General features: G+C 58.4%; 1 protein-coding gene across 2 annotated transcripts; it reads left to right on the top strand.

Moving 5' to 3' along the window:
• Positions 1-26,924, top strand: LTBP4 (latent transforming growth factor beta binding protein 4). 2 transcript variants are annotated; one of them, XM_068991851.1, is made up of 33 exons: positions 1-149; positions 1,936-1,994; positions 2,153-2,291; positions 2,779-2,888; positions 7,777-7,968; positions 8,123-8,370; positions 8,447-8,549; positions 8,899-8,973; positions 9,069-9,191; positions 9,718-9,882; positions 11,053-11,202; positions 11,328-11,447; positions 12,018-12,149; positions 12,235-12,360; positions 13,133-13,258; positions 13,776-14,018; positions 14,742-14,867; positions 14,956-15,075; positions 15,935-16,063; positions 16,284-16,409; positions 16,701-16,823; positions 17,064-17,195; positions 18,337-18,468; positions 18,548-18,673; positions 19,880-20,026; positions 20,803-21,069; positions 21,381-21,452; positions 21,726-21,854; positions 22,064-22,210; positions 23,199-23,351; positions 24,297-24,677; positions 25,059-25,211; positions 26,536-26,924. In XM_068991851.1, the coding sequence occupies exons 1-33, from the start codon at positions 1-3 to the stop codon at positions 26,688-26,690; spliced, it is 4,878 nt and encodes a 1,625-aa protein (XP_068847952.1). In that variant the 3' UTR covers positions 26,691-26,924. The 2 variants fall into 2 exon arrangements, with proteins under 2 accessions (XP_068847952.1, XP_068847953.1); XM_068991852.1 differs by lacking the exons at positions 1-149; positions 1,936-1,994; positions 2,153-2,291; positions 2,779-2,888 and adding an exon at positions 4,125-4,374.
• The last annotated feature ends 606 nt before the right edge of the window (positions 26,925-27,530 follow it).

Here is a 27,530-nt window from a genome sequence, read left to right on the forward strand (position 1 = left end):
ATGCGGCTGCCTGGCCCCAGCGGCCGCCGCCCCCTCCTGCTGGTGCTGCTGCTGCCGCTCCTTGCAGCCGCCGCCACCGCCGCCTCCTCCGCCGGCCCCAGCCCCAGCCAGGCCGTCGAGGTCGCGGCGATCCCGGGCCGTCCGGCCGGGTAAGCCCCGCTGCGGCCCCTTCGTCCTTGTGCCCCCTCCACCCAATAAGTCTGGCGGTCCAGGAAGACCAGGACTTTCGGATTTAGGGGAACATGAGCCCACTGCTTCGTGATAGGGATAAAGAACCAGAGCTCTTGGATTTATTAGGGCCCTCTGTTTTGTAGGGGTTAGAATCCGAGGTGTATTGAGGTTCTGAGCGGAGGGACTCCCTCCCGGTGCGGTAGAGACAGATGTGGCTCCAGGTAATTCTAGAGTTTATTTGGAGCAGGGTCCCAGTTTATATAGGGATGGGGCTTTGGGTTCTCCTAGGATGATAGATGGGTGGGGCCGAGCTGGGATGGGGTCCCCCAGGTTTCTGGGATGCTTAAGGAGGAAGAGTATGGGAGGTTATCAAGGTGCTTTAAGGAGTTGAGACGTCCTGGTTTTCTGGGGTTTGGGAATGCTTGAAATAATTAATAGAGACCTTTTCCTATAAGACTTGGAGTTTGGTGTTGATGGCGGAGGGGCTTGTGGGAAATTGTGCGGAGGTGGGGTCCGGGGGGCTCAGATTTCACGAGGGTTAAGGATGCTTTAGTTTCCTAGAATTAGAGGATTCCGGGCTTGAATGAGGTACCCGTGATTTCGCGGCAAGAAATCCAGAATTTCATATAGATTTGGGAGTTATAGCCACTCTTCCTGTCTACGGGTGACGAGATCGGAGGAAACAGTCTGCCCAGTACCCCCACCCCCCGCCCTGCGGCCCAGCGCTCCGTTACAAAGGCCCCGGGCTCCGCTCCCGCCTCGGTCTCTGCGAATACGTTTAGTAACCCGAGCCGCTCCGGGGGCGGGGCTGGGAAGGGGTTAACCCGGAGAAAAGGCAGGAGGGAATGACGGCAGGATCGGGGGTCAGGGAGGCTCCCACCCGGGCCGCCCCTTTCCCTACCAGGCCCCACCCGTCTAAAAAGAGTCCATACTGCCGACGTCCCCTTCGCAGCATCCCGCGCTGCTCTTCTCTCCTGACCTGCGCGCGCACCCACAGCCCTCGTCCCCCTTAGCTTGGGGATAATGGATTTGTCTGGGGGGCCCCTGGGTTGCGACGCACTTGCGCCCAAGCTGAGGGCTCCGCCAGCCAGAATCGGAGACCCTCCCGGCGCGGAGATTCCTTCCGAAGAACCCCTCCTTCCTCGTGGTCAGGCGGGAAACTGAGGCCCAAAGACCAGGAGACTCTGGCTCCAGAACACACAGCGTGGAAGGGCAGGAACGGGCTAGAACTCAGACCTCGGGATTCTCAGTGCTGGGCTGTGGCTCCTGTATCCCTGTCCACCTCTGCACCCCGCTGGACCCACAGTCAAAAGAGGACCTCCCTCCCCAGCCGTTGAGGCCTGTGGACGTGGCGCCATCTTCCGGCAAACTGCGGGATGACGGCTGAGTCCAGGACAGGGACGTGCGGGGAGGGCCGGGTTCTAGATTTCCAGAGCCGGCTTGGAAGTGCCCTCAGAAATCCTCTCTGAGTCTCTCTCTTTTTCAAAAAAGATTTTAAAATGTCTTTTCCAATAATGCCTTACCAAGAAACACTTCAGAAGGAAAATAAACATGAGGTTGCTGTGACCTTTACCTAAACTAATTTGCCTCCCCTTGTACAGATGGGGAAACTGAGGCATCGAGCGAAGTGCCTCAAAGTGGTCACATATCAACCCCAAGCACCCCCCAGCCTTTTCTTGGCTTCCCCTCCCCTATCCCTCATCGCTGTCCTTTGGGGAGTTCTATAGTGCTAGGGGCTGAGTGACTTCCACCCTCTATTTATAGTGCTCCTGCTTGTCGCTGCTGCCCAAGCCGATCGCCCAGGAGAAGCCGCTGCTTTAGAGGTGGGTTCTTGTAGGCAGGGTATCAGTTGGAGGGGAAAGATGGTAGAAGCAGAGGAGGGGGGGGGGTCCCTTCCTCATCCCTCACCCCAGCTGGAGAGCTGGATGAAAGAAGAACTCGGTTGCCTCCTTTTCCACTTAGTCCCTGGCTGTCTCTGAAGCCTCCTGCAGGGTCCGGAGCTGCCGGCCCGAAAAGTGTGCAGGCCCTCAGCGGTGCCTGGCTCCAGGGCCCCCAGAGCTGCTGAGCCCCAGCCCCAGCGTGAGGAAGAGACAGGTGTCCCTTAACTGGCAGCCACTGACGTGAGTGTGTGACCCTCTCCTGCTAGATGCTCCCAATCCCGCCATTTCCAGCACATATCTCCCTGCTCCCTGGGTCTCCTTTTCCTTGCTCTCTTTTTCTACCAACTTGTGTCTCTGTTTCTATTTCTCCTTTTCTTGCCTATCGCTGTCTCTAGGTCTTTCAGTTTCTATCTCTCTGTCTCTGTCTCCGTGTCCCTCTCTCTCTGTTGGTTCTTTGCGTCTGTCTCTTTCTCTCATAGCTACCTGTTTCTTTCCTGTCTTCTCTCTCTCTCTCTCCCTCCCTCATCCTGGTTTCTCCCACTGACTTTGTTCTTCCTAGCCTCTAAAGAATGTTCCAGGCCTGATCCCCAGAAAGAGATGGAAGGGGGATACAGAGCCTCCACTGGAAGACCTCCTGATGTAGGAGGTCCCTTCCAGCCGCGGGAGTTGGGGGGAGGGGGTCAGCCTAACCGCGGTGACAACTCCTTCTCTGCCCCATCCCACCCAGGCTGCAGGAAGCCCGAGCCCTGCTGAGGCGACGGCGGCCCCGCGGGCCGGGGGCCCGGGCATTGCTGAGAAGGAGGCCCCCACAGCGCGCCCCTGCCGGCCAGTCCCGGGGTAAGAACATCCGCCCTTCCTCCGCCGGGTTGGGGGGCGGGGAGGCGGTGAAGGGGGATGGGGGGGTTCCGGGCCAGATAAAGCCGTCTGGTTCCCACGGTGCAGCCGCCGCCTAGCCGCCCCCCACTGTAGCTCAGCACCCCTCCCCAGGACTCAGCCCCCTCTAGGGACCCCGGCGTCCGGCTGCGAGAGGTGAGTCCGGGACAGGACTAGACGCGGGCCAGAGGCGCTGACCCGCGGGGGTGGGGCCAGGAAGCCAAGCGTCCGGGCTCCCCGCGGCCGAAGAGGGGGGCGCTGTCCCGGCAGAGAGCGCCCGAACTAGCCCAGACAACAAAAGCGATTGTGCGGGTTGGCGCCTGCCAGGTCACCGAATGCCCCAAATTGCGGGGTGGCTAGGGGCCAAAGGCCTTCCACTGCTCTCCCGACCCGCCTCCCCCACTCCTCCTGCTCCAGCTCTCAGCCCCTGGGCTAGCACACCCCCTAGTCTCCGCTACCCTCGAAAGTCTCCCTCCCGCTGTGGCCTTCAGCCCAGATGTGTCCCCTCCTCCTAAAGTCTTCCAGATGTGGGCCTTCCGCCAGATGTGAGGACCCCCGCCCACCATCTTCCTCCACAGTTTCCCCTAATCCATTCCGACTTCTCCCAGGTGTGAGGGTCCCGGTCAGATGTGACTGCGCCCTCAAGTGGGCCCCTCCAGCGTCCTGCCCACCAGGCAGACCCCCAATCACTTCGTGTGCCCAGGTGCACCGACCCTTCTCCTCCCCCACCCCAGATGTGCCACCTGGCTGCCCAGATGTGCCGTGACAATCGCCTACCCAGATGAAGCCCCTGTCTCTGTGACTGAGGCGGGGACAGCCTTTAGCCTTCTCCCCAAACGCGGCCCCCACTACTCTTTCCTCTTTAAAGACTCAGCCCGGTCTGGGGTGGGGTGTAGGGGGGACCGGCCCGCCCCCACCTGTTCCCTTCCCCGCCGCTCCCCTGCGGGCCCCATTCACTTGTTGATGCGGGGCGAGAGCAGAGGGGGCGCCCCCCCTCCCCGCTCCGAGTCTAGCGCCCAGCCTGCGCGCCTCTGGCTGCGCGCCCAGCCCCACGCGCCCCCGCGCGGCCGCCGGGGAGGGAGTGGTGGGGAGGGGGGGCCTGAGCGGGGGCGCGGCCGCCCTCCCCCGCGGGCGGGCGGGCGCGGCCGGGCCCCTCGGGCGGGCTGGGGCGGCGGCGCGGCGGAGCGCGGCGCTGCAGCCATGGCGGGCGGCGCGCGGCTGCTCTGGGTGTCGCTATTGGTGCTGCTGGCGCTGCTCCGGCCGCAGCCCGGGCTAGGTCGACCCCGAGAGCGCCTCCGCGTGCGCTTCACCCCGGCCGTGTGCGGCCTGAGCTGCGTCCATGGGCCCACCGGCCCCCGCTGCACCCCGACCTGCGCGCCCCGCAACACCACCAGCGTGGACAGCGGCGCGCCCGGCGGGGCGGCCCCGGGGGGGCCCGGCTTCCGCGCCTGTGAGTGCGGGGTGGTGGTCCCGAGGGAGGGATTCCCGGGGGGAGGTGGAGGATCCCTGGGGATGAGGGAGACAGTCCCCAGGAAGAGGGATCCCAGATTCCTTGTGCCAGAGTGCTGGGGGATCCCCGGCTTATTTGAGGAAGATAGCTTCAAATTCCTGGCTTTTGGGGTTGGATCCTGAGAGTCCTGATTCTGCAAGCAATGAATGTTCTCAGGGACCTGTGGTGTCCCATGTGAGGTGATGGGGGCTGACTTTCTTGCCTTTGAGTCAAAGTGGGAAATCTCAGAATTGAGGGGCTCTAGAACTTGGGGGAAAGGGGTCTGAATCCTGCGACTGTGAGCAGGGGTCCCAAGAGTCCAAGGGAGAGTTCCAGGGCCTTGAGAAGCGGTTTTCCGTTTCTGCTTCTTTGGGTGGGAGGCATTAGGAAAGTCTAGGATGGGAGTGCCTATGAGGAGGGGGATTGGGGTGTGGAAAGTCGATCCTGAGTGCTGAGAGGAAAGGTGTTCATAGGAGGGTCTCTGCAAGACCCCGAGTTGCAAGGGTCGCACGTGGAAGATCAATCCAACAGGCGGTCTGGGGGGAAAGGCGCCTCCTGGGGGTCCAGAGGACAGGAGGGTTTGCGCACCAGGCTCCTCTAGAGATGGAGAGCCCTGGTGGGGGCGGGGGGAGTCAGGTGAGGTAGGGGTAGTGGGCCACCTGTTGGCTCCAGGGCGTGGTGGTGGGTGGGCTCTCAGAGTCTGGGCCTACCTGCCCCCAGTCCCGGAAGCCCTCTGGAGTGGGGAGTGGGGGCCCCTGGCGCGGAGAACTCGCCCAGCCTGGCCCCCGGCCAACCCAGCCCTGGCCGGCGTGAGCTCATCTCTCGCCGGAGCCCCCGCCCGCTGCCACTCCCTCTCTCCACCCCTTCCTCCCTCTTTCCCTCACTCCCTCCCGGCCCAGCCTCAACGGGCCTGTGCCAGGCGCCGTGCCCAGGCGGGTGCCAAGCCCCTGGAGGCGCAAGGAGGGGACTGCGAGGGGCAGGGGGGGGTGGCTGACCTCGGGAGGACCTCGATGTCCTCAGCTCCTCAACTCTCCAGGGGTGTGGGACATGGAGTTGCCTGTGCCCATCTAGCGGCCCGCCCTGGGTGTGGGAGCCCTCAGGGAGCTGGGTGGGGGTGGGCCACATTGAGGACAAGAGAAGACGAAGCAGTGTCTTCGATGGCTCGGAAATGCCCCCTCCCCCGACCGCTGCCCCCCAACAGAGACTTCCGATTTTGGAAACTTTATTCCTAGTTAAGCCTTTCCTAAGCCTGCCACTTAATGAAGGACCCCTCTTAAAGCACCCTGGAGTCCTGGCCTGAGCCCCCTAACTAGGGGAGCCGAGAATCTCTGCCCTCAGTCCCCATGCCCCTCCGCACCGCTATCAACAGACTCCAGAGACCAGCCCCTTCAGTGAAGTTCCCGCCCATTCTTCTGATGTAATCGCCCCAAACTGCACCCCTCACCAGAGAGCTCTAGTTTTGTCCCTCAGCTACTCCTCCCCACTTCCAGGGGAAACCCCAGATTACAAAGGCTGTACAGTGATAACTACTCTAGCTGAATTCCCTTCCTGAAAAAGTTTCCCGTTTTCTTCTATTTCCAACTGAATCCCCCCAGAGATCCCTGATTGCTGGGTATCCAAGTCCTTCTCTCCCAGCTGACACCCTCTCCCAGAAACTTCTGATCCCTCTATTTTCAGAGAAACCCAAGGTTGGTCTTGATCAGCTGATTCTCCCAAGAGCACTCCAGACACTGTGCTCCCCTCAAGCAGCCATTAATCTAAAGACTGGGGTACCTTATCCCTTAGCTGAGAGGGAAGCAGGTATTCCACAATATCTTAGAATCTTCCCAGACAGCTGAGGCTCGCATGTGCTGGAAAGAACTCCACCACTCCATCTCTACCTTGCTCTCAGCACCCTCAAATTGGCCATTCCAAGTCACTAGAGTCCTGTTAGTAGGTAACTCTCCCCAAAAGGACTAAAGAGGTTCCTTCTGCCTCCGTTTCCTCTGGGATCGGCTCCCTTTCTGTTCCAGAAACCTCCTGAGGTCTTCGAACGGCGGAATGCTGCCTTCTAACTGATCTCCTCCCAGGAGTCCAGTCTCCGTACCCTTATAAGTTGAGGGGGCTCCCTCTATGTTTTCCTGTCTTCAGTGTGTGGCTCAGAATCCCACACACGCCTTTCTGGACGGCCCCGGCCGCCTGCCCCCTTCCTCCCCTCCGCACAGCTGTCTCCAGCTGTTCTCGGCAGCCCCAGGGGAGAAAGGGAGGGGGTGCCCTCGCAGGATGTGTCCGGCCTTCTTTGGCTCAGCGGGCCCGGGGCTCCCCCAAGGGTCCAGAACGAGGAGCCGCCGCCCTGCCCCCGCCGCACCCCTCTCTTTGTTTACCCCGCCGCACAGCTGGCAGTGCCCCGCCCCAAGGTGGCCCGAGGCCCAACGAGGACGCGCACAGGGGAGAGCAGGCGCGTTCCCGCTGGCCCCGCCCCGGGGCTACCGGAGGCGGGAAGTCAGAGCTGGAACAGGGGAGCCGGAGCCAGAGGGGAGGTGGGCGGACACAAAGCGCGGGGATGTGGGGCTAGGACGCGCAGATAGCGGGGAGGTGGGATGAGAGGAGCGCGGGCGAGCGAGCCAGGGCAAACTAATGTGAGAAAGGGAAGATGGGTGGGGCTAAACGCAGCAGGTTAGACGCCTCGATGGGCGGAGTTTGCAATCCTTAGGGTAGAAAACGCGATGTGGGCGGGGCGTATAGAAGTGAGAGGCGGGGACGGGGCGGGGAGAAACGTACAGCATGTGGGCGGAGCTTGAACCGGCCGCACGGGGTGCAAACGTGCCTAGAATGGTAAGAAGACAGAGTTGCGAGCACTGGATGGTGCCAAGGAGTGACTGAAGTGTAGTTTTAGTCAATGGAAGTCACAAGCGCTGGGTCTAAAGGGGCTGGGACAGCAAAAGATGGGCAGGACTAAACGCGAAGGCACGAGTTAGAGCGGGCGTGACTGAGCCTATAGGCGGGGCCAACACTATCTGGGCGGGGCTAGTAAGCCTCGGACTCGGCTGGAAAGTGGGACTTGAGAAGGAGGGCGGGGCGATATGAAAGTGAAGGAGGAGCTTGGGGGCGTGGCGAGAGGACTCAGAGGGCGGGGCTACACCTCCAGGGGCTGGACCCAGCCAATGCCAGTGGCCAGGGTTAGTGAGATGACGCAAGACTACTCAAAGCTGAACGACTTAGAACTGAGTGATACCTTTGACGGTGTAGTTATAACGTTAGGGGTTGAGCTAGTGAGGGGGGTGTAGTTATAACGTTAGGGGCTGAACTAAGTGAGGGTGCTCTCGTCCCAAGGGAGGCTGCAAGGAGGGTTGCCGACCCTGAGTGTCCTCGCTCTCTCCCCAGTCCTGTGTCCCTTGATCTGTCACAATGGAGGAGTGTGCGTGAAGCCTGATCGCTGCCTCTGTCCCCCGGACTTCGCTGGCAAGTTCTGCCAGTTGCATTCATCGGGCGCCCGACCCCCGGCCCCGGCCATGCCAGGCTTCACCCGTTCTGTGTACACCATGCCGCTGGCCAACCACCGCGATGATGAACATGGTGAGGAGAGTGCGGCCAGAGTTCCCTCCGTATCCTCCACCACCTCGTCGTTCCTCTGACTCCCATGTTTCCTTCTTTCTCCTGAGTACCCTTCTCCATCGCTCCCTTTTCCCGCATTCCTACTCGCACTTTGCCCCGCGGTGCCTCTCTCCAGGCGTGGCGTCTATGGTGAGCGTCCACGTGGAGCACCCGCAGGAGGCGTCGGTGGTGGTGCACCAGGTGGAGCGTGTGTCCGGCCCTTGGGAGGAGGCGGATGCCGAGGCAGTGGCGCGGGCGGAGGCGGCGGCACGGTCGGAGGCGGCAGCGCCCTACACAGTGTTGGCACAGAGCGCGCCGCGCGAGGACGGCTACTCGGACGCCTCGGGCTTCGGTTACTGCTTTCGGGAGCTGCGCGCAGGCGAAGTGAGAGGAGGCCTGTGGGGAGGGGCCCGGAGCCTGCCACCGCGCGGGGGCGCGCTCACCTTACACTTCCCCACAGTGTGCGTCCCCGCTGCCCGGGCTCCGGACCCAGGAGGTGTGCTGCCGAGGGGCCGGCTTGGCCTGGGGCGTTCACGACTGTCAGTCGTGCTCGGAGCTCCTGGGTAAGCCCCAGGATGTCCCCAAGGTGCTCGGAGCTGGGGAGGACTGAGTACCCTGCCGCTCCCTGTACTCTGCCCGTAGATGTACCCTTACACGAATTCTAGCCACGCCTATCCCGTTGTGGGAATCCTTGCCAGTCTAGACCCACCCATACCAGCTGGGACCATCCATCCCACTTTCTGACTTTGGCTAGCTGTTCTTACCCGACCTTCACGCCATTCGCCAACCCAAGGCTGACCTTGCGCCCAGACCACACTCAGCACCTTTTAGTTCCTGCCACCCCATTTTCGCCCCCGCCCACTCCATTCTCGCTCCTCTCGCCCCTGGCCCACCCCGCTCCTCTCTCCACAGGTAACACCCACCAGGGGGGCGCCCCAGATGGGCCGTGTCCAACTGGCTTTGAAAGGGTTAATGGGTCCTGCGAAGGTGAGCTGGGGCAGGGGTGGGAAGAGCTCGGGTCTAGGGAAGGGGCTGGCAGGGAGCTTGCCCTGATGCCTCTGGGATCACCCCATTCCTTGTAGATGTGGATGAGTGCGCGACTGGCGGGCGCTGCCAGCACGGAGAGTGTGCAAACACGCATGGCGGGTACACTTGCGTTTGCCCCGACGGCTTTCTGCTCGACTCGTCCCGCAGCAGCTGCATCTGTGAGCCGCCGGGGTCTGAGGCTGGTCCCGTGTCCACCCTATCCTCATGGCCGAGCATCCCTGGGTCTAATTCCCTTAGACCACACCCTCCCAGATTCCCTGGTCCGTCCCTACCACCCCCACTTCTGCCACCCCCAGTCATTCGTACCTCCCCTTCCGCACATCTCAGACTCTCGGGAGCTTCTTTGGCTCCTCTAAGAACCCCTCAAACCTTTTGAACTCAGATCTCCAGACTTTGATCAGCTCCTCTCAAGCCCCGACATTTCCTCATCTCTCGAGATACTTCTTTAGATGCTGCGATCCTTCCCAAACCCCCTTTCACCCCCTCAGATTCTCCCCAAGCCCAGAACCCTTCTCAGTCCTCTAGGCCCCTCGCCCCAGCTCTTCTTCAGACTCTCTCAGAGATTTCCCAGATCCCCTTCACACCCACCGAGCTCTCCTTGGGACCATTCCCCTACCTTCCAGATCCCCTAGACCACTACACTGCCATCCCTTCCCTGAAGAATTTCCTCCCCGACCTCCCCAGCCCAACACGTGATCTCCGAGGCCAAGGGGCCGTGCTTCCGCGTGCTTCGAGACGGCGGCTGCTCGCTGCCCATTCTACGCAACATCACCAAACAGATCTGCTGCTGCAGCCGAGTAGGCAAAGCCTGGGGCCGGGGTTGCCAGCTTTGCCCACCTTTCGGCTCAGGTGAGTGCCTCCTGCCTGCCTTTCTCTAGCTTTTTTTTTTTTTTTTTGCTTTCGTTCTCTCTGTTCGACTCTGCAACCCCGTGGATTGTAGCCCACCAGGCTTTTCTGTCCATGGAATTTCCCAGGCAAGAATATTGGAGTGGATTGCCATTTCCTACTCCAGGGGCTTTTCCCGACCCAGGAATCGAACGCGTGTCTCTTGTATCTCCTTCATTGGTAAAGTGGGTTCTTTACCACTTGGGCCACCTTGGAAGCCCGCCTTTCTTTCAGTTCAGTTCAGTCGCTCAGTCGTGTCCGACTCTTTGCGACCCCATGGACTGCAGCACACCAGGCCTCCCTGTCCATCACCAACTCCCGGAGTTTACTCAAACTCATGTCCATTGAGTCAGTGATGCCATCCAACCATCTCACCCTCTGTCTTCCCCTTCTCCTCCCGCCTTCAATCTTTCCCGCCTTTCTTCAGAGTTGACGCAAATAGGCCTTCTAGGCTCCGCCCCCAGACTCTCCAATCAAGTTAGACCCTAGCCTTGGCCACACCCCCCGGCCTTTGAGACAACCTATCATCAGACTGGACTCCGCCTGGGCCCCCACCCCACCTTGAGCCACACCCACACCTGAGGCCCGCTACCTTGAAGTTAGGCTGTGTCCCACGAGCGTCACCCCCAGCCTCAACCTCTCATAGCCCTTGAGATAGACTGCTTTCCCAACCTTGTCTCAAGGCTTGGCCATGTCCCCAGCTTCTGAGACACTGCCTCCTATCTAACTTCAGCTTTGGCCCCTGCCCAAGACACACCCCTCTCCGAGACACCTCCCTGGCAATCTTTTTCTGCATAAAATGAGACCCCACAATGGACCTGATTGCTTCCTGGCCTGTCCCTGTAGACACCAAACCAGACCCCGCTTTCAACTCCTGTCCCTGCCATCATCCCAAAGAGAGAAAAACATCCTTGGTCCCACCCTTAGCCTCTGAGATATCCCATTCTTTGCCAGGGTACCACCCCATCTCAGCATCCAAACCAAACCCCTAACACACCCCCAGGCCAAGCCTTCCCCACGATCAAGTCCAGACGCTCAACTCCCTCTTCTCTTTCTCCTTCACCGCCCTTCCCTCTCATTTCCCCTACTCTCTTGCCCTTTCTCTGCCCATCTTTCTCCCTTTTCTGTTACCAGAGGGTTTTCGGGAGATCTGTCCAGCCGGCCCTGGCTACCATTACTCTGCCTCCGACCTCCGCTACAACACCAGACCCCTGGGCCAGGAACCACCCCGAGTGTCCCTCAGCCAGCCCCGTGCCCCACCCTCCACCTCTCGACCACCCTCAGGTGAGCTGGTTTCTGGAGGAGAGGGTGTTGTCTCCAAGGGGCTGCCCCAGGCTCACAAAAAAAAGGGGATATGTTCAGGGACACCCAAATCAAGGTCTCCAATGCTAACACCCCTTCTTTACCAGGCTTTCTTCCCACTCATCGCCCAGAACCTCGGCCTGAGCCCCGGCCTGAGCCCCGGCCAGGCGCCGAGCTTCCCCTGCCCAGCATCCCTGCCTGGACTGGTCCTGAGATCCCTGAATCAGGTGTGGTAGAGGAAAGTGAGGGCATTGATGGGGGGTATCACAGGCAAGAGTTCCAGGGAGGGAGGCTCCACCGTGAAGATTCTAGAACAGAACAAATAGGGATGTGACAGCCAGAGGAGTTAAGAAATGGGTGGGAAAAGATCACGGTTTGCTGGGTGGGATGGTGTTTACACCAGGGGCTGGAGTCAGACAGGCCTGGGTGCAAGTTCTCTGTCATTACTGTGAGGATTAAACAACCCGTGTGTGAAGTATCTAGGAGACAGTAAGTGCTCAGTTAATGTGAGACAAGTGATTTTCGTGGAGGATACTAAGAACATATTTCAGGCAGAGGACGGGAGAGTAAAGTAAAATACTAGAAAATGGACACTTTGGGGTGGCAGTGTGGGAGGATTCAGGCAGAAGGTCTGATGAGAACATCGCATGATAGAGAAGGGCATCAGAGGGAGAAGACTGGGTTTGAGGAGCGACACCCAGGAGGGTGTTTTAGGTAGAGGATCTGAGGGAATTGTACTGGGGTGAAAGGGACGGGATTCAGACATGAGGGAACCCTGTCTCATTGGGCCCCCGCAGGTCCCTCTGCAGGCGAGTGTCAGCGCAATCCCCAGGTCTGCGGCCGCGGACGGTGCATCCCCCGGCCCAGTGGCTACACCTGCGCGTGCGACTCCGGTTTCCGGCTCAGTCCGCAGGGCACACACTGCATCGGTGAGCCAGGCTGCGGGGGGAGGATGGAGGCAGGACGGGAGGCTGTACGGTGTCACCTCCTGACCAGGCCCTTCTGTACCCGCAGACATGGACGAATGTCGCCGCGTTCCCACGCCTTGTGCTCCCGGGCGCTGCGAAAACACGCCAGGCAGCTTCCGTTGCGTGTGCGGACCGGGCTTCCGCGCCGGCCCGCGGGGTACGGAGTGTCTGGGTAAGAAATCCAAGCCCCACCCCAGCTGGGATCTCGCTCCAGCTCTTCCTCTGGAGCAGTCCCCGCCCTCGCACGCTTTCCCACGTCCCTTCAACCCAACTTCTGCCTTGGCCTGGCCCCGGGCCCCGTCTCCAGTCTCTAGACTGATTCCGGCCGCACCACTGCCTCTTTCGCAACCTGCTCGCCCTTCCGGTCGGGGCGGGTCCCTGCCTTCTACTGCCTGGCCTTCTCTATGGTGCTGGGTCCTGGCCCCGCCCTTCCGCTGGCCCCCGCCCCCATATAACCCCGCCCCTTCTATGTTCCAGACTAGTGCCTGCCCTCTCCAAGGCCCGTCCCCTGACCCTCAACCGCTGTAACCCACCTCCTCACCGTGATTTCCGCCCTGTCACACCATTGCCCCATCCCCAATCCACCCTTTGCCCCCTCCTGCCGTCCCTTTTCTGGGTCTGCAAAGCTGCCCTTCCTGCCCTTGCCTTACCCAGTCCCTGCTGCTGCTCCCCAAATTGTCCCCCTCACGATTCCCCTCTCTGCCTCTGCCCAAGCTGGTTCCCCAACTTAGGTCCTGTCCTCCCCGCTGAAGCTCCACCGCAGCCTTAAACCGACCCACTCCGAGCCCCTCTGCCGCCCCTGGCTCCCGCTTCAGCCTGGCCCCTGCCCCAGCTTGACTCCGCCCCTGCTGTCCCCGGGCCCCCCCACCCCCGCCAAGCCGTCTGGGGGAGGGGAGGAGGCGGAGTGTCTGCCCCAGCCCCAGCCACCCTGTTTGTGCCCGCAGACGTGGACGAGTGCCACCGCGTGCCGCCACCGTGTGACCGTGGGCGCTGCGAGAACACGCCAGGCAGCTTCCTGTGCGTGTGCCCCGCGGGGTACCAGGCTGCACCCCACGGAGCCAGCTGCCAGGGTGAGGGACTGGGCATGTAGCGGGGAAGGGAAGAGCAGCAGCGGTGCAGGATGCTGAGACGGAGCCAGGAGGCAGAGGGAGGCTGATTGATTCGAGACAGAGGCCAGGCTCTGAGAACCAGACAGGCAGCCTGGTTGGGGACGGAGAAGCCAAGTGATGGAAAACAGAAAGGCTGAGTCATGGAGGTTGGAGAAACAGAGGGAGGGGGTGGAGATGAAAGGGTAGAGTTATGAAGGACAGAGTTTAAGGAGGCCCGCTGATATGGACTAGAAAGACAGAGTTCTAGGAAGCAGACAAGCAGCTTCATAGGGATTGAAAAAATAGAGGCATAGAGGATGGAGGTAGGATGATGAGGGATAAGATGGCAGAGTGATAAGGATGGAGAGCCCGGGGATTAGGACAGGGTGGCAGGATGGTGCAGGGTGAAAGGTCAGAACGATGGAGGTCAGAGAGGCAGAATAGAGTATGGGGGGAGGGGCATAAGGGAGGTATGACCTGCGTCCCTTGTTCTGAGCAGATGTAGATGAATGTATCCAGAGCCCGGGCCTGTGTGGCCGAGGGGTCTGTGAGAACCTGCCTGGCTCTTTCCGCTGTGTGTGCCCGGCTGGCTTCCGGGGCTCGGCGTGTGAAGAAGATGTGGATGAATGCGCCCAGGAGCCACCGCCCTGCGGGCCTGGCCGCTGTGACAACACAGTAGGCTCCTTTCACTGTGCCTGCCCTGCTGGCTTCCGCTCCCGAGGGCCTGGGGCACCCTGCCAAGGTGAGGGGGCCAGGTCTAAAGTCACTCCACAGCCCACCCTTTGCTGTGGGGACCGGAGAGAAACAGGTTTGGGGTGGGGGGCGGGCAGCAGAGAGGCAGAGGGATGAGATTCAGTGGAGGAGGACAGGAGCAGAGGCCTGGGGAAAATGAGGGGGTGGGGCGGGTCTGGCTCCAGAGTCTTTCCCCCTTTCTCCAAATATGAGGGTGCTCTCTAGCCCTGCCCCCTTTCTTGGATGATGCTCTTGTGCTTGTGGGCTTTCCCACTGGCTCAGCGGTAAAGCATACACCTGCAATGCAGGAGATCACGTACAATGCAGAAGACACAGGTTCGACCCCTGGCTTGGGAAGATCCCTTGGAGAAGGAAATGGCAATCCTCTCCAGAGTATTCTTGCCCATGAACAGAGGAGTCTGGTGGGTTACAGTCTATGGGGTCACAAGAGTCAGGCACAACTTAGCAACTCAACCACCACCTTGTGCTTGTGGGAACTCTCAGGAGCGGACAGGGCTGAGGCACAGAAGACATCATGCAGGAGGTGGTGTCCTGGCCACTTCATGGCAGTTAGAGAGACCATTAATGGGGGAGCAATGATCTGTCCTTCTGGCAGGAGGGGGCAGTCTGAGCAAGGTCGAGGGCACTGCCTCCAGAATGGAATGTTGGGTTGGGTGGTGATGGTAGGGGGTCCAGGCCCCTTCTTCATCCCCACTGGCCTCCTCTGCCCCAGATGTGGACGAGTGTGCCCGTAGCCCCCCGCCCTGCACCTATGGTCGGTGTGAGAACACGGAAGGTGCCTTCCAGTGCGTCTGCCCCACAGGCTTCCAGCCCAATGCTGCCGGCTCTGAGTGCGAGGGTGAGGCCGGGGAGGGAGGGAGGAATGTGGATGGATGAGGGGGGCATTGGACCACTACTTCAAAGCCGCACTCTTGTCTGCTCCCCAGATGTGGACGAGTGTGAGAACCACCTGGCATGTCCTGGGCAGGAGTGTGTGAACTCACCCGGATCCTTCCAGTGCAGAGCCTGTCCTGCTGGTCACCACCTGCACCATGGCCGATGTACTGGTAAGATCAGGCCCTGGGTGTGACCTTGGACCTGCGTGCGTCATGACTCCTGACTGAGATCATGACCCCTGACCTGAACTGCAGCCTTTTAACCTGGATCTCAGTTGTCTTACCTGGACCGCAACCCCCAGAGCATGACTGCGATTCTTGACCTAGAATTGACCCCCGATCAGAGTGCAGTTTCTGATCTGGACCATGACCCTTGGCCCTGAATGTGACTTCTCCCTCTGTAATCAATGACCTTCAACTTGACTGTGACTTTTGACCTTAGCTGTGAACACTGCTGATAACCCTGGGACCCCAACCCTGGTAGCAGTTGTGCCCCAACTGTCCTCTGGCCCTGTATTCGACCTGGGACCCCTAAACTTGACTGTGACACCTGGTCTAACCATAACTACCAGTCATAACCCTGACCATAACCCCTGACTCTGTGTGATGCTTGATTCTGTCTTTTCACTTCCCCTGCCCTTTCTCAGGGTCCCTTCTCTGGGGCCCGATTGGGTTCATGATCCTGGATCCCAACCCCTGACCAGAGACTCGGACCCCTGACTCATCAGAATGGCATCCAATTATCCTGCTTTATAATACCTGACCCCTTACCCTAACTAACGTCTGACTCCTGTCCCAGTCCCTTCACCTGCCCCTAGGATCCTGGCACAGGGAGTTCCCAGAAACCCAGACACAGGATCCTCCGAAGATGGTCCCCAGGATTAGGGAGCCCTGGTCTCCCTTACCTCTTTACCTTACCTCCCTGGACTCTTTACCTCACGTCCAACCCAAGACACCTCCCATCATTTCTTTCTGACCCTCACCCATGTGTCCCTAAGCAGAACCTCCTCTGAAATCCCCATTCCTGCAGATGTGGACGAATGCAGTTCGGGCGCCTCCTGCGGGCCCCATGGCCACTGCACTAACACCGAAGGCTCCTTCCACTGCAGCTGCGAGCCAGGCTACCGGGCGCCAGCTGGTCGGCCCGGGCCCTGCGCAGGTGGGCTGGGTGGGGAAAGGGCTGGACAGCCTGGGAGTGGGCCCTGGCTTCCTGGGCAAAGCCTGGTGGGGAGGTGGGAGCTGGACTAAGGGACTGTATAGGTGGAATTTAGAAACTGGCCATCTGGGGCGTGGCTTGCGAGCAGGGTTGCTGCTTTGTAGGCGGGGCTTGGGCCCTGGGGACGGGTCTGGTGACCCAGTCTGAACTCTGGGTACCCTAGACGTGAACGAGTGCCTGGAGGGCGACTTTTGCTTCCCCCACGGCGAATGCCTCAACACCGACGGCTCCTTCGCCTGTACTTGTGCCCCCGGCTACCGGCCCGGACCCCGCGGAGCCTCTTGCCTCGGTCGGTACCCAGGCCGGGCCTGAACCGGGAAAGGGTGGGGAAAGGGAGGGGCGGAGTTGGAGAGGAAAGGGGAAAGGGCGGAGTCTGGATAAATTGGGCAGTGAATGGAAAGGCTCGAGCCAAGCTCGTCGGGGAGGTGGGGCTTGCAGGAAAGGGAGGAGCCTAAGGCAGGTAGGGGAAGGCGTTAGAGTCTCGGAGCCATAGGGGCGGAGAAAAGGCGGTGGAGGGGCGTGGTCTGGAATGTCAGGCAGAGAAGGAGACTGGCTTGCGGTTGCCGGCACTGTCCCGCAGACGTGGACGAATGCAGCGAGGAGGACCTCTGCCAGAGCGGCATCTGTACCAACACCGACGGCTCTTTCGAGTGCATCTGTCCTCCGGGACACCGCGCCGGCCCAGACCTCGCCTCCTGTCTCGGTGCGAGGCCCCGCCCTGGCCAGATCCCTCTCTCCTCTGCCTCCTGGTCTCCCCTATTTGTCTCCCTCTCTGCCTCCCCTCTGCTGCTTCCTCCTTCCCCCTTTCCTGCGTCTCCCGCCTCCCCCTTCTAATTCTGCTCTCCCCTCCTTGACTCCCCAACCTGTTCTACTTGCCCTCCTTGCCACCCCTCTTCCCGCGCGCGCCGCTTCCCTCATCTGACAGCCCCGCCTCCTCCCTCAGACATTGACGAATGTCGGGAGCGGGGCCCGGCCTTGTGCGGGTCCCAGCGTTGTGAAAATTCCCCGGGCTCCTACCGCTGTGTCCGAGACTGCGACCCCGGCTACCACGCAGGCCCCGAGGGCACCTGTGACGGTGAGACCACTGCCCCCGCCCCCACGAAGAGCTTTCTTGATGACCAAGGAGGGGCTCCAGGCTTCACTTAACTCTCCCCATCGGTGGTGCAGACAAGCCACTAGTGTGTCCTTACATTGTCTGTAGTGGGGAGACAGGAAGCTGAGGGAAGACACCTCTATCAGAAAACAGACCAGACCTCGCTTCTAGAGACAGCACAGCTTTGGGGGTAGGGGGGATGGTGTGCAGGTCAACATTTTGTGGAACAGATGAAATGACTGTGAACTGCCTTGCGTTCTTGGGTTGCCAGACCCCTGATTCATGGAAACCTAGTTTCATGGACCTCATTCACTAATTTCACAAGAATTCATTAAGCCCTACCGTGTGGGACACTGGCAGCAGAAGAGGCAATAAGTCCAACAAAATCCCTGCCCATGGGACTTCCCTGGTGGGTTAGACTCTGCGGCCCCAATGCAGGAGGCCTGGGTTTGATCTGTGGTCAGGGAACTAGATTCCACATGCTGCAGCTAAAGATCCCACATGCCACAACTGAAGACCCAGCACAGCCAAAAGAAAACAAAAAAATCTCTGTCCTCATGGAGCTGATGTTTCAGGGGGGAGAGACAGACAATAAATATGTAAATAACTCTGATTCATTCAGCAAATGATTTAGGGGCACCTACTCCTGGGGATAGAATGAGGAACAGGACAGACACAAACCCCTGCCAATGTGGAGCTTGGATTCTAGGGAGGTGACAATCAGCATGCTAATAAATACATGGATATAAGAAGTTTAAGAAGGAAAGTAAAGCAGGATAAATGGACAGAGAGGACAGGTTAGATAAGGGTGGGGGGGCTGGTTAGGGCGGCTGGACCTAGACTCTGGAGTGAAGCAAGAGAGGGAGCCATGCAGATAGCTGAGGGGAGAGTGTTCCTGACAAAGGGAACACCAAGTGCAAAGGTCCTGAGGTGGGGTCACATTTAGGCTATTTGAGAAATGGTAATGAGGCCTTGCCTGCCTTAAGAGGTATCAATGCTTGTTGGTCAAACTCCAGATTCAGAGACCTCTCAGGCATAGGAACTGGAAGCAGCACCAAGAACCTGTGAAATCAGGCCTGTGACTCCCCTCTCTTTCCCCTACGCCCTCCCCGTGCTTTTGCAGACATAGATGAGTGCCAGGAATATGGCCCAGCGATTTGTGGAGCCCAGCGCTGTGAGAATACCCCTGGCTCCTACCGCTGCACACCAGCCTGTGACCCTGGCTACCAGCCCACGCCAGGGGGTGGATGCCAGGGTGCGTGTCCCTGGGGCCACGGGTGAGAGGCAGAGGGGATAGAAGTTCCAGCCTCGGCCTGACTGTCTGGTGGTTGCAGATGTGGACGAATGCCGGAACCGGTCCTTCTGTGGGGCCCACGCCGTGTGCCAGAACCTGCCTGGCTCCTTCCAGTGCCTCTGTGACCAGGGCTACGAGGGGGCACGGGACGGGCGTCACTGCGTGGGTACGGGGCTCCTGGGGGAGGGTGGAGCCAGCGGGTGGGGAAGAGGCTGGTCAAGCCCTGATCCTCTCCATAGATCTGAGTGCATGTAACCTTTAGGGGTATGGAATTTAGACCTTGGAATAGAAGATCATCTTCATGTCAGTCAGGAGTCCCTATTAACTCAGATTTTATCTGGGGGGTGCTTTAAAAATTCATGCATAAGGGAGTAGAAGTACGGTAACCTTAAGTGTATGTAAACATTTCCCCCCCCAACACTTACAAAAAAATGTTTCGCAGCACATGGGACCTTAGTTCCCCAACCAGGGACTGAAACCCTGTCCCCCACATTGGAACGCAGAGTCTTAACCACCGGGCCACCAGGGAAGTCTGCCAACATTTTATGAGGAAAATTGCTAAACATATGGCAAGTTAAAAGGCCTGTAGAGTGAATCTCTGCACAGCCATGACCTGCATTCTATTATCATTATACTTGCTTCCTCACATGTCTCTCCATTAATCCACCTAATTTTTTGGAGAGATTTAAAATTAAATTGCAGGCATCACTATATCACTCCCCAAAATTTTTCATGCATAATGCATGTCATTAACCAGAGATCAATATGTGTTCACAGATATTTTTGAGGTTCAACTTACATACAGTGCAATAGATGATTCTTAATTATACATTCTCTTAGTTTTGACAAATGTGAACAAATCAGGCTTCATTTCTTTAAAGGGAATCAAAGCTGTCAAGTTCAGGGAAATATTTGAATTTCGAGGATACATGAATATAGGAATTATAATGAGGCTAGCTGTCTCCCAGCTCTGCTATCCTCTACTGCATTTATCTTCAGGCAGATTCTCTTTTCACAACGACGAAAGGGGCCGTCGCACCTCTGGCTGACATCCTCAGCTTGCCATCCCTAGCTACAGAGGAAGGCTCTGCATATTTCTAGAACAAGTCCCAGGACTGGCTTTGATTGGGCCCAGCTGGGTCACTGCCTGTCTTTGACCCAGAGAAATGCATCAATCTGCTTGACCTACTCAAAACACATGGGTTGAAAAATGGAGGAGCAGATGACTCCCATGGGGAAATCAGGGTTTGTCACTGGAACATAAGTAGAGGATGGGATCTGAGCCATTAAATACTTCAAAGCTCAGACTTTTATGGAATTCCAGAAGTTTACCACCATTGACTCCCTCTTCCCTCTTGTCTCCTGCTCACAGATGTGAATGAATGTGAGACACTACAGGGCGTGTGTGGAGCTGCCCTGTGTGAGAATGTGGAAGGCTCCTTCCTCTGTGTCTGCCCCAACAGCCCTGAGGAGTTTGACCCTATGACTGGGCGCTGTGTTCCCCCTCGGACCTCTGCTGGTGAGACTGAGATCAAAGTCTATTTAACTGATGGCTGTTGGCCCCACAGGAAAGTAATGGGATCTAACCATTCCTGACGTGGACAGCTGCCGTCAGTTAGATGCTGTTGTTTTAAACAACAAAAAACTGCAAAACACAGGAGTTAACCTAGGTGTGGGACTCAGTGTCAGGAGAAGTAGATCCTGGTTCTGACTTGACCAGATTCCTCCATTCAACAAATGTTCACGGTGTTTAGGTCCTTTTCTGGGCACTGGGAACACAGTAGTGACCAGAAAACCACCCTGTCTACAAGGGGCTCCCAATCCAGGGGGGACAGATAGCAATATAGCCTGACAGTAATAATCTAGAGAAATCAGGACTGTGATGGAGGCAAGGGCCATGGGGTAGGTAGGGAGGAGAGGGCAGGTGAGAGAGGGGCTTGAGCGGTTCCACGTGGACAGGTTGTGGGGCTGCCTAGTTCGGGGAGCAGTGTCTAGGCCTACGTCTGGGTTTTGAGTATGAAGATTCCCAGGCCGGTTTGGGATGTGTTGATTAGGAGGCCTCCAGGAGGCCAGGGAAATGCCCTCTTCTCTGACCTGAACTGCAGGTGGGATGAGGGGCCAGATGCTTGGGAGAGGGAGATAAGGAGGCAAGAGGTACAGAAAGAAGAGGCAAGAATGGAAGAGACCATGGCCGACGGATGGTGAGGGGTGTGGAGCCTGGTTCTGCCACACGGGGGCCGCAGTTTCCCCGTCCATACGGAGGGGCTGGAGGCTCAGCCCGCACTGTCTCCCCAGGTACGTTCCCAGGCGCACCGCCCCACGCACCTGCCAGCCCCAGTCTGCCGGCCAGGCCTCCGCCCCCACCCCCGCCCCGCCGGCCCAGCCCACCCAGGCAGGGCCCTGTGAGCAGCGGGCGCCGGGAGTGCTACTTTGACACCGCGGCTCCGGATGCCTGTGACAACATCCTGGCCCGGAACGTGACGTGGCAGGAGTGCTGCTGCACCGTGGGCGAGGGCTGGGGCAGCGGCTGCCGCATCCAGCAGTGCCCAAGCACCGAGACAGGTGGGCTTGGGCCTCGGGGTGCACGCAGGGCTGAGGGTTTGGGTAGAAATAGGTGGACATGGGACTGGGCTGGGACAAGGGGACACACTTAGACAAGGGGCAGAAGTGCTGGTATTGCATGGGCAAGGGTGATTTAACAGCCAGGTGGGCATCAGGCTGAGAGGTGGATACAAATAGGCACGGGGCTGAAGTCTTGGGCAGTGAAGGGCAGGCATGGGGCAAGAGTAAGCACTGAGGCAAGTGGGCACAAGCAGGCCCAAGGCAGGGCCTAGGGCCAGGGTGTGGAGGCTCAGCCTTGTCTTTGTGTGCAGCTGAGTACCAGTCATTGTGCCCCCATGGCCGGGGCTACCTGGCGCCCAGCGGAGATCTGAGCCTCAGGAGAGGTAAGGCCCACCCACCCTCAGCCTCCAGCCCAGCTCTGTCTCACCCGGTCTCTGTTTCCTTCATCTCTATCTCTCATCCTGTGTCTCTGTCTTTCTCCTTCCCACCCCTATCTTCTGACTCTGTCTCTGGGTCTTTGTCATCATCTCTTCCTCCTTCTCTTTCCTGATCCTGCCCTGCAGCCACACACTCCCCTCCCCCGATCCAGCCCATCCCACAACCTGGCCCTCCCCCATCTCTGGTGAGGCGCGTGCCTCTGATCATCTTTCCCCCAGACGTGGACGAGTGCCAGCTCTTCCGAGATCAGGTGTGCAAGAGCGGAGTGTGCGTGAACACAGCCCCGGGCTACTCGTGTTATTGCAGCAACGGCTACTACTATCACGCCCAGCGACTGGAGTGCATCGGTAAGAGTCCCCCACCTCCACCATCACCCCCACCCTCGCCTGGGACTCTTTCCAACCCTTGGTCACGCCAGCGCCTCTCTGGAATGTGACCACCACCAGCAGGAAGTCGTTCCTGAAGTCTAGACTCCATTTATCAGATTGTCAATGCACTGGGGAAAGGGCAAAGGGGAGGAGGCTACTTCTTAATCACTCCCTCCATGCCTCCCTAGATAATGACGAGTGCGCGGACGAGGAGCCAGCTTGTGAGGGCGGCCGCTGCGTCAACACTATCGGCTCTTATCATTGCACGTGCGAGCCCCCACTTGTGCTGGACGGCTCGCGGCGCCGCTGCGTCTCCAACGAGAGCCAGAGCCTTGGTAAAGTCTTCCCGCGCCCCGCCCCGTCGATTATCACGCCCCAGTCCCGCCCACGCCGTCCAGCCCCTCTTAACCTCCGCTCAGCCTCTTGCCTACACCCGGGCCACGCCCCTCGCGTGTGGCTCGGTCACGCCCCTTAACGCCCCATTTAGCCTCTGGTCTTGGCTTTTTTGACTCTCAGAACTGGAGGCCAGCTGGCGTGGTTAAGGACGAACGTTTCAGAGGAACCTCCCTGCCACTTGTTGGTCCCGTGTATGCAAGCACGTTTGCTTATTCCCTCTTGGACCCCCACAGCTTGCTTTCAGCGCATTGGGTAGATTGGCAGTAGCCCCTACCTTAGAGGGTGGCTCTAAAGAATTCTGTTTTCAAGAACAGAAGGAGGACCTGGTCTCACTAAGTGCTAAAAGCATGCTTTCTGTTATCTCCCTGTGTGTCTCTGTCTCTGCACCTCTCTATGAGTTTCTGTCTTCTGGCTTTTCTCTAAATTTCTGACCCTCTCTGCATCTGTCTTTGCTTTTAGGTCTTTCTTGCTGCACCTTTGCTTTCCTGTGTTTCTGACTGAATCTCTGACTCTTTGGACGTGTTTGTCTTTATTTCTTTGGGTCCCTTCTCGCTTTTTGCCCACTGACCCAAATTCTCTTCTCCTCTTGCTTATTGTTCCTACAACATCCCCCCACACTCTAAGACGTCATTCAAACAACAGTGCTCCGAGCGGAAAAGCAACTGCCCTGGGGTCACAGAGCCTTCCAGAGGCCAGACTTGGATAGATTCCTCCTCTCCAGACCCTGTCTCCCTCCTGTTTGATAACTTCATGCCAGGCCAAGCCCTGTACTCACCTGGAGCTACTTCAGAGGACTTCCTGAAGCCACATCACAGCTGATGAGGACTGAATGATAGGGAGGGGCTGGCTGAGCTGAAGGAGATTGAGCAATTTGGGAGGTCTTGAGTGTCTTCTTCCTGCCTTGATGCATGCTGTCTCTGCCCTCAGATGACAATCTGGGAGTGTGCTGGCAGGAAGTGGGGGCTGACCTCGTGTGCAGTCGCCCTCGGCTGGATCGCCAGGCCACCTACACAGAATGCTGCTGCCTCTATGGCGAGGCCTGGGGCATGGACTGTGCCCTCTGCCCTGCACAGGACTCAGGTACCGCCACCTTCCTGGGCCACACTCAGAGATTCTGCCCCTCAGGCTCCAAATCCAGTCCTCAGACTCCCAGTCTTAGACCCCAAGATCCCCCCAAACTCAGCCCCTCAGACCCCTATGTCCCAGCCCATTCCTAAATCTTGATTTCTTAGGCCCCAAGTCACAACCCAAAGACCTCCAAGCCTCAACCACAGAAAACCCAAGGCCTGACTCAGCAGGTGTCATAGTTCCAGTCCCATAGGGCCCTGATGTATGGGCTCTCAGACCCTCAACCCCTAGTCTCTGGAACCTCAAGACAGCCCATGAGACCCCCTCCCCCAAAGCCTGGACCTTTATAACTTAAATGCCAGTTGCTCAGATCCTGCCATCCTGGCCCCGACTCTGGTCATAGCTCACAAACCTCCAAGTTCCACTGGCTTGGATAGTCACATCCAAGGGCCTAAGAGGCCAGCCCACAGCAACAGAGATCCCCCATGCTTTGTCTCTTAAAAGCCCAGAGTCCCCCATTTCTCAGCCCTTGTGAAACCAGTGCCAGCCCCAGGTCCTTGGTCCTCTGACTTCCAGGTCCCATGGCTCAGATCTACTCCCATGCATCCTGACCCCTCAGATCCCTGATACTTGCCATCCTACCTTCATAGGCCCCTAGCCCCAGATCTCATGGGTCCCCAAATTCCATCACCTGGATCCAGACTTCTAGCTGTAGTCCTCAGTACTCCCGACCTCAGTGCCTTGGCATCCCAGCCTCAGTCCTCAGACCTTCAGTCCTGGCTCCAGAACCCCTGATCCCAACCCTGCAACCCCAACCTGCTCCTTTGACACCCTTCTAATGCCTCAGCCCAAACCCCTCCCACCCTCTCCTCCAGGCTCCTCTTCCCTGAGGGGGGACATAAATAGCTGGTGCAGGGGAAGCCTGAGCTGATTGTTAGGCTTGGCTCCCATTTGCAGATGACTTTGAGGCCCTGTGCAACGTGCTGCGCCCCCCTGCATATGGACCCCCGCGGCCAGGTGGCTTTGGACTCCCCTACGAGTATGGCCCAGACCTAGGTCCACCTTACCAGGGCCTTCCCTATGGGCCTGAGTTGTACCCACCACCTGTCCTACCGTATGACCCCTACCCACCGCCACCTGGGCCCTTCGCCCGACGGGAGGCCCCCTACGGGACGCCACCCTTCGACATGCCAGACTTTGAGGACGATGGTGGCCCCTACGGTGAATCCGAGGCTCCTGCTCCATCTGGCCCGGGCACCCGCTGGCGCTACCGGTCCCGTGACACCCGTGGCTCCTTCCCAGAGCCTGAGGAGTCGCCTGAAGGTGGAAGCTATGCTGGTGAGTATTAAGCCCGAGTGATGAGCGCTAAGATGAGGACCCAGTGTACAGAGATGGCGATAGGAGAAGGGAAGGAGGGAGGGACGGGGAGAGACAGAGATAGAAACGAAGAGAAGTCGGGGGGAGACACAGGCTCAGAGAGACAGGAAAACAGAGATATTGTTGGAGAGAGCGACAGAGAGCAGAGATGAAGAGGAACATACCCATCTCGGTAGATGAACCGAGAAAACGATGAGGACAGAGGGAAAAGCTAGAGAGAACAGACCAACGTAAACATCCTGGCCCCACAGCGCCACCCACAGCCCTGGAGCGGGATGGACAATTTAGAAGGGGACCCAGGGAATCAGGGCAGGGCCCCACTTGACTCCACACTCTCCGCAGGTGCCCAGGCTGGGCGCTACGAGGGACTGGAGGCAGAGGAGTGCGGGATCCTGGATGGCTGCGCCCACGGCCGCTGCGTGCGCGTCCCCGAGGGCTTCACCTGCGACTGCTTCGATGGCTACCGCCTGGACATGACTCGCATGTCCTGCGTTGGTGAGGGGGTGGGCCAGGGCCAGCACCGAGGGGTTGGAGGTAGGGTGGAAAACCTTTACGAGCGGTGGGTAATCAGGATCATCAGGAAGACCAGCCAAACGGCTAGGCAGGGGAACAGAAAGAAATTCTTGCTCAGGGATGGGGCATGCCTGAAGGAAAGGTCAGGTTGTGAGGAAAGCCAGGTTGTGACCACAGGACCAGGGCTGGGCTTGAAGCTGGATGGAGAGAACAGAATCCTGCAGGCGTGATTGCTAAGGACTCCCAGGGCTACTTTGAGCGATTTGCTTGACTTCTTTGAAGAACCTTCAGTTTTCCCATCTGTAAAATGGGAATATGAATCATGTCTGCCTAGTTTAGACAGCAGGAAAGCAGAGTGGTTACAAGCCAGGACTCTGGGGTAGTTGGATAGACCTCAGGCTCTGTCCAGCAGTGTGATATGTGATCTTGGACAGGTCACTGTCCCTTGCTCAGTTTTTCTCATCTGAAAAATAAGCATATCTTACAGAACCCATTTCACAGAGCCACGAACATCGATTTGCAATGACAGTGAGGCCTTTGTGTAAACCAAAGCTCAGCGAAGAGAACTGACTTCCTCAAAGACTCAGAACTAAGAAACAGCAGGGAGCTGGGCACTCAGAGTCTTTGCCAGCTGGTCTGAGAACTTCCTGGGCTTTTTGGTGACACTGGGCCAGGGGCTTCCCCATGCTGAGGCTCAGTTTGCCCAGAACCTACCTCATAGGGTTATTAGGAGGATAGTTAATACAGATAATATGCTCAAAACAATGTCTGGCACAAAAAGCATTTGTGGTTGTTAGTATTATCATCAGTACTGTTTTCCTATCAAAACCCTAGTGTCCTAGGGGGCTACCATACCCATCTCACAGAACACAAAGCTGAAGTGCAGAGAGGTTAAGTCACCTGTCCAGCTCACACAGCCAACAGTCTCCACTCCGACAGGAGACTCAGCATCCACAACCCTCAGGGGCCAGGAAGGCGGGCTCCTGGGTCCCCAGCCCTGAATGCTGCTGCTGCTGCTGCTAAGTCGTTTCAGTCGTGTCCAACTCTGTGTGACCCCATAGATGGCAGCCCATCAGGCTCCCCCGTCCCTGGGATTCTCCAGGCAAGAACACTGGAGTGGGTTGCCATTTCCTTCTCCAATGCATGAAAGAAAAAGTGAAAGTGAAGTCACTCAGTCGTGTTCGATTCTGTGCGACCCCATGGACTGCAGCCTACCAGGCTCCTCCATCCATGGAATCTTCCAGGTGAGAGTACTGGAGTGGGGTGCATTGCCCTGAATAGCACTCCTGGTATTCCCTCTCCCCAGACATCAACGAGTGTGACGAGGCCGAGGCGGCCGCCCCGCTCTGTGTCAACGCCCGCTGCGTCAACACCGATGGCTCGTTCCGCTGTATCTGCCGCCCAGGATTCGCACCCTCACACGAGCCGCATCACTGCACGCCCGCCAGACCCCGGGCCTGAGTGAGTCCCCAGCAGCCCTGGGCCGCCCACTCCGCGCCTGCGCACGCGGGGCCCCTGCTGCGCAACCCTGCCACCCACCTGCTTGCGCGCATGCGCACAGGGATGCCGGACCCGGCGGAGAGGAGGGTCAGTGGGACAGATGGACAAGAAGGAGCAGCCTTCCTACCGACGCCGCGGGCCCAGGCTTAGCCCACGGTCCCCTTCACATTCCTGCTCCTTTTTATAAAAAGTGTTCAATTAAAAAACACCTATTTTGTACCTTCCGCCTCTGTCTGCCTGATGTTTCTCAAAGTTTGGCTCCAGAATTTGTTCTTCGAGCCACTAAATTACATCTTCTCCCCATTCCCGCTTCTTCATTCCTGCGCCTCCGGCGCTTGCTCTATTTCTGCCTCCTTTGGTTCCTGCTTTTCTCCTGTGTCTGTTTCTTTGTCTCTGTCTTCTGGCTCTTGTCTTTCTGCTTCTTTTCTCTGCCTAATTCTCCGTGTTTCTGTGTCTTTCTCTTTTCCTCTCTGTCTCATTCTCTCTAATCTCGAGGTCATACCTCTGGATTTTTAATACTCCTGCCCTTCCCGATAAATCCTGTCCATAGTCTCAACTTCCCCCTGCCGTAGGCCTCAAGAAGGGGTGGGATAGGGTAGCTTAGCCCCTGATCAGAATGCTCCCTTTTACTCAACTAGAGGGAACCCCAGATTTCCTCTACTTCCCAAAGAAGTTTCAAGCTTCTCTGGTGCAAGTGGGCCATGGGGAGGAGGTGGGAGCAGGAGTCTCTGGAGGGGGACGTCCAGACCCGGGCCTCCAGCTGGAATTTGGCTATGGTAGGCAGGGAGTGGCACTCTTGGT

The sequence above is a fragment of the Capricornis sumatraensis genome, chromosome 20 (genome assembly GCF_032405125.1).
Source record: "Capricornis sumatraensis isolate serow.1 chromosome 20, serow.2, whole genome shotgun sequence".
Taxonomy (NCBI): Eukaryota; Metazoa; Chordata; class Mammalia; order Artiodactyla; family Bovidae; genus Capricornis; species Capricornis sumatraensis.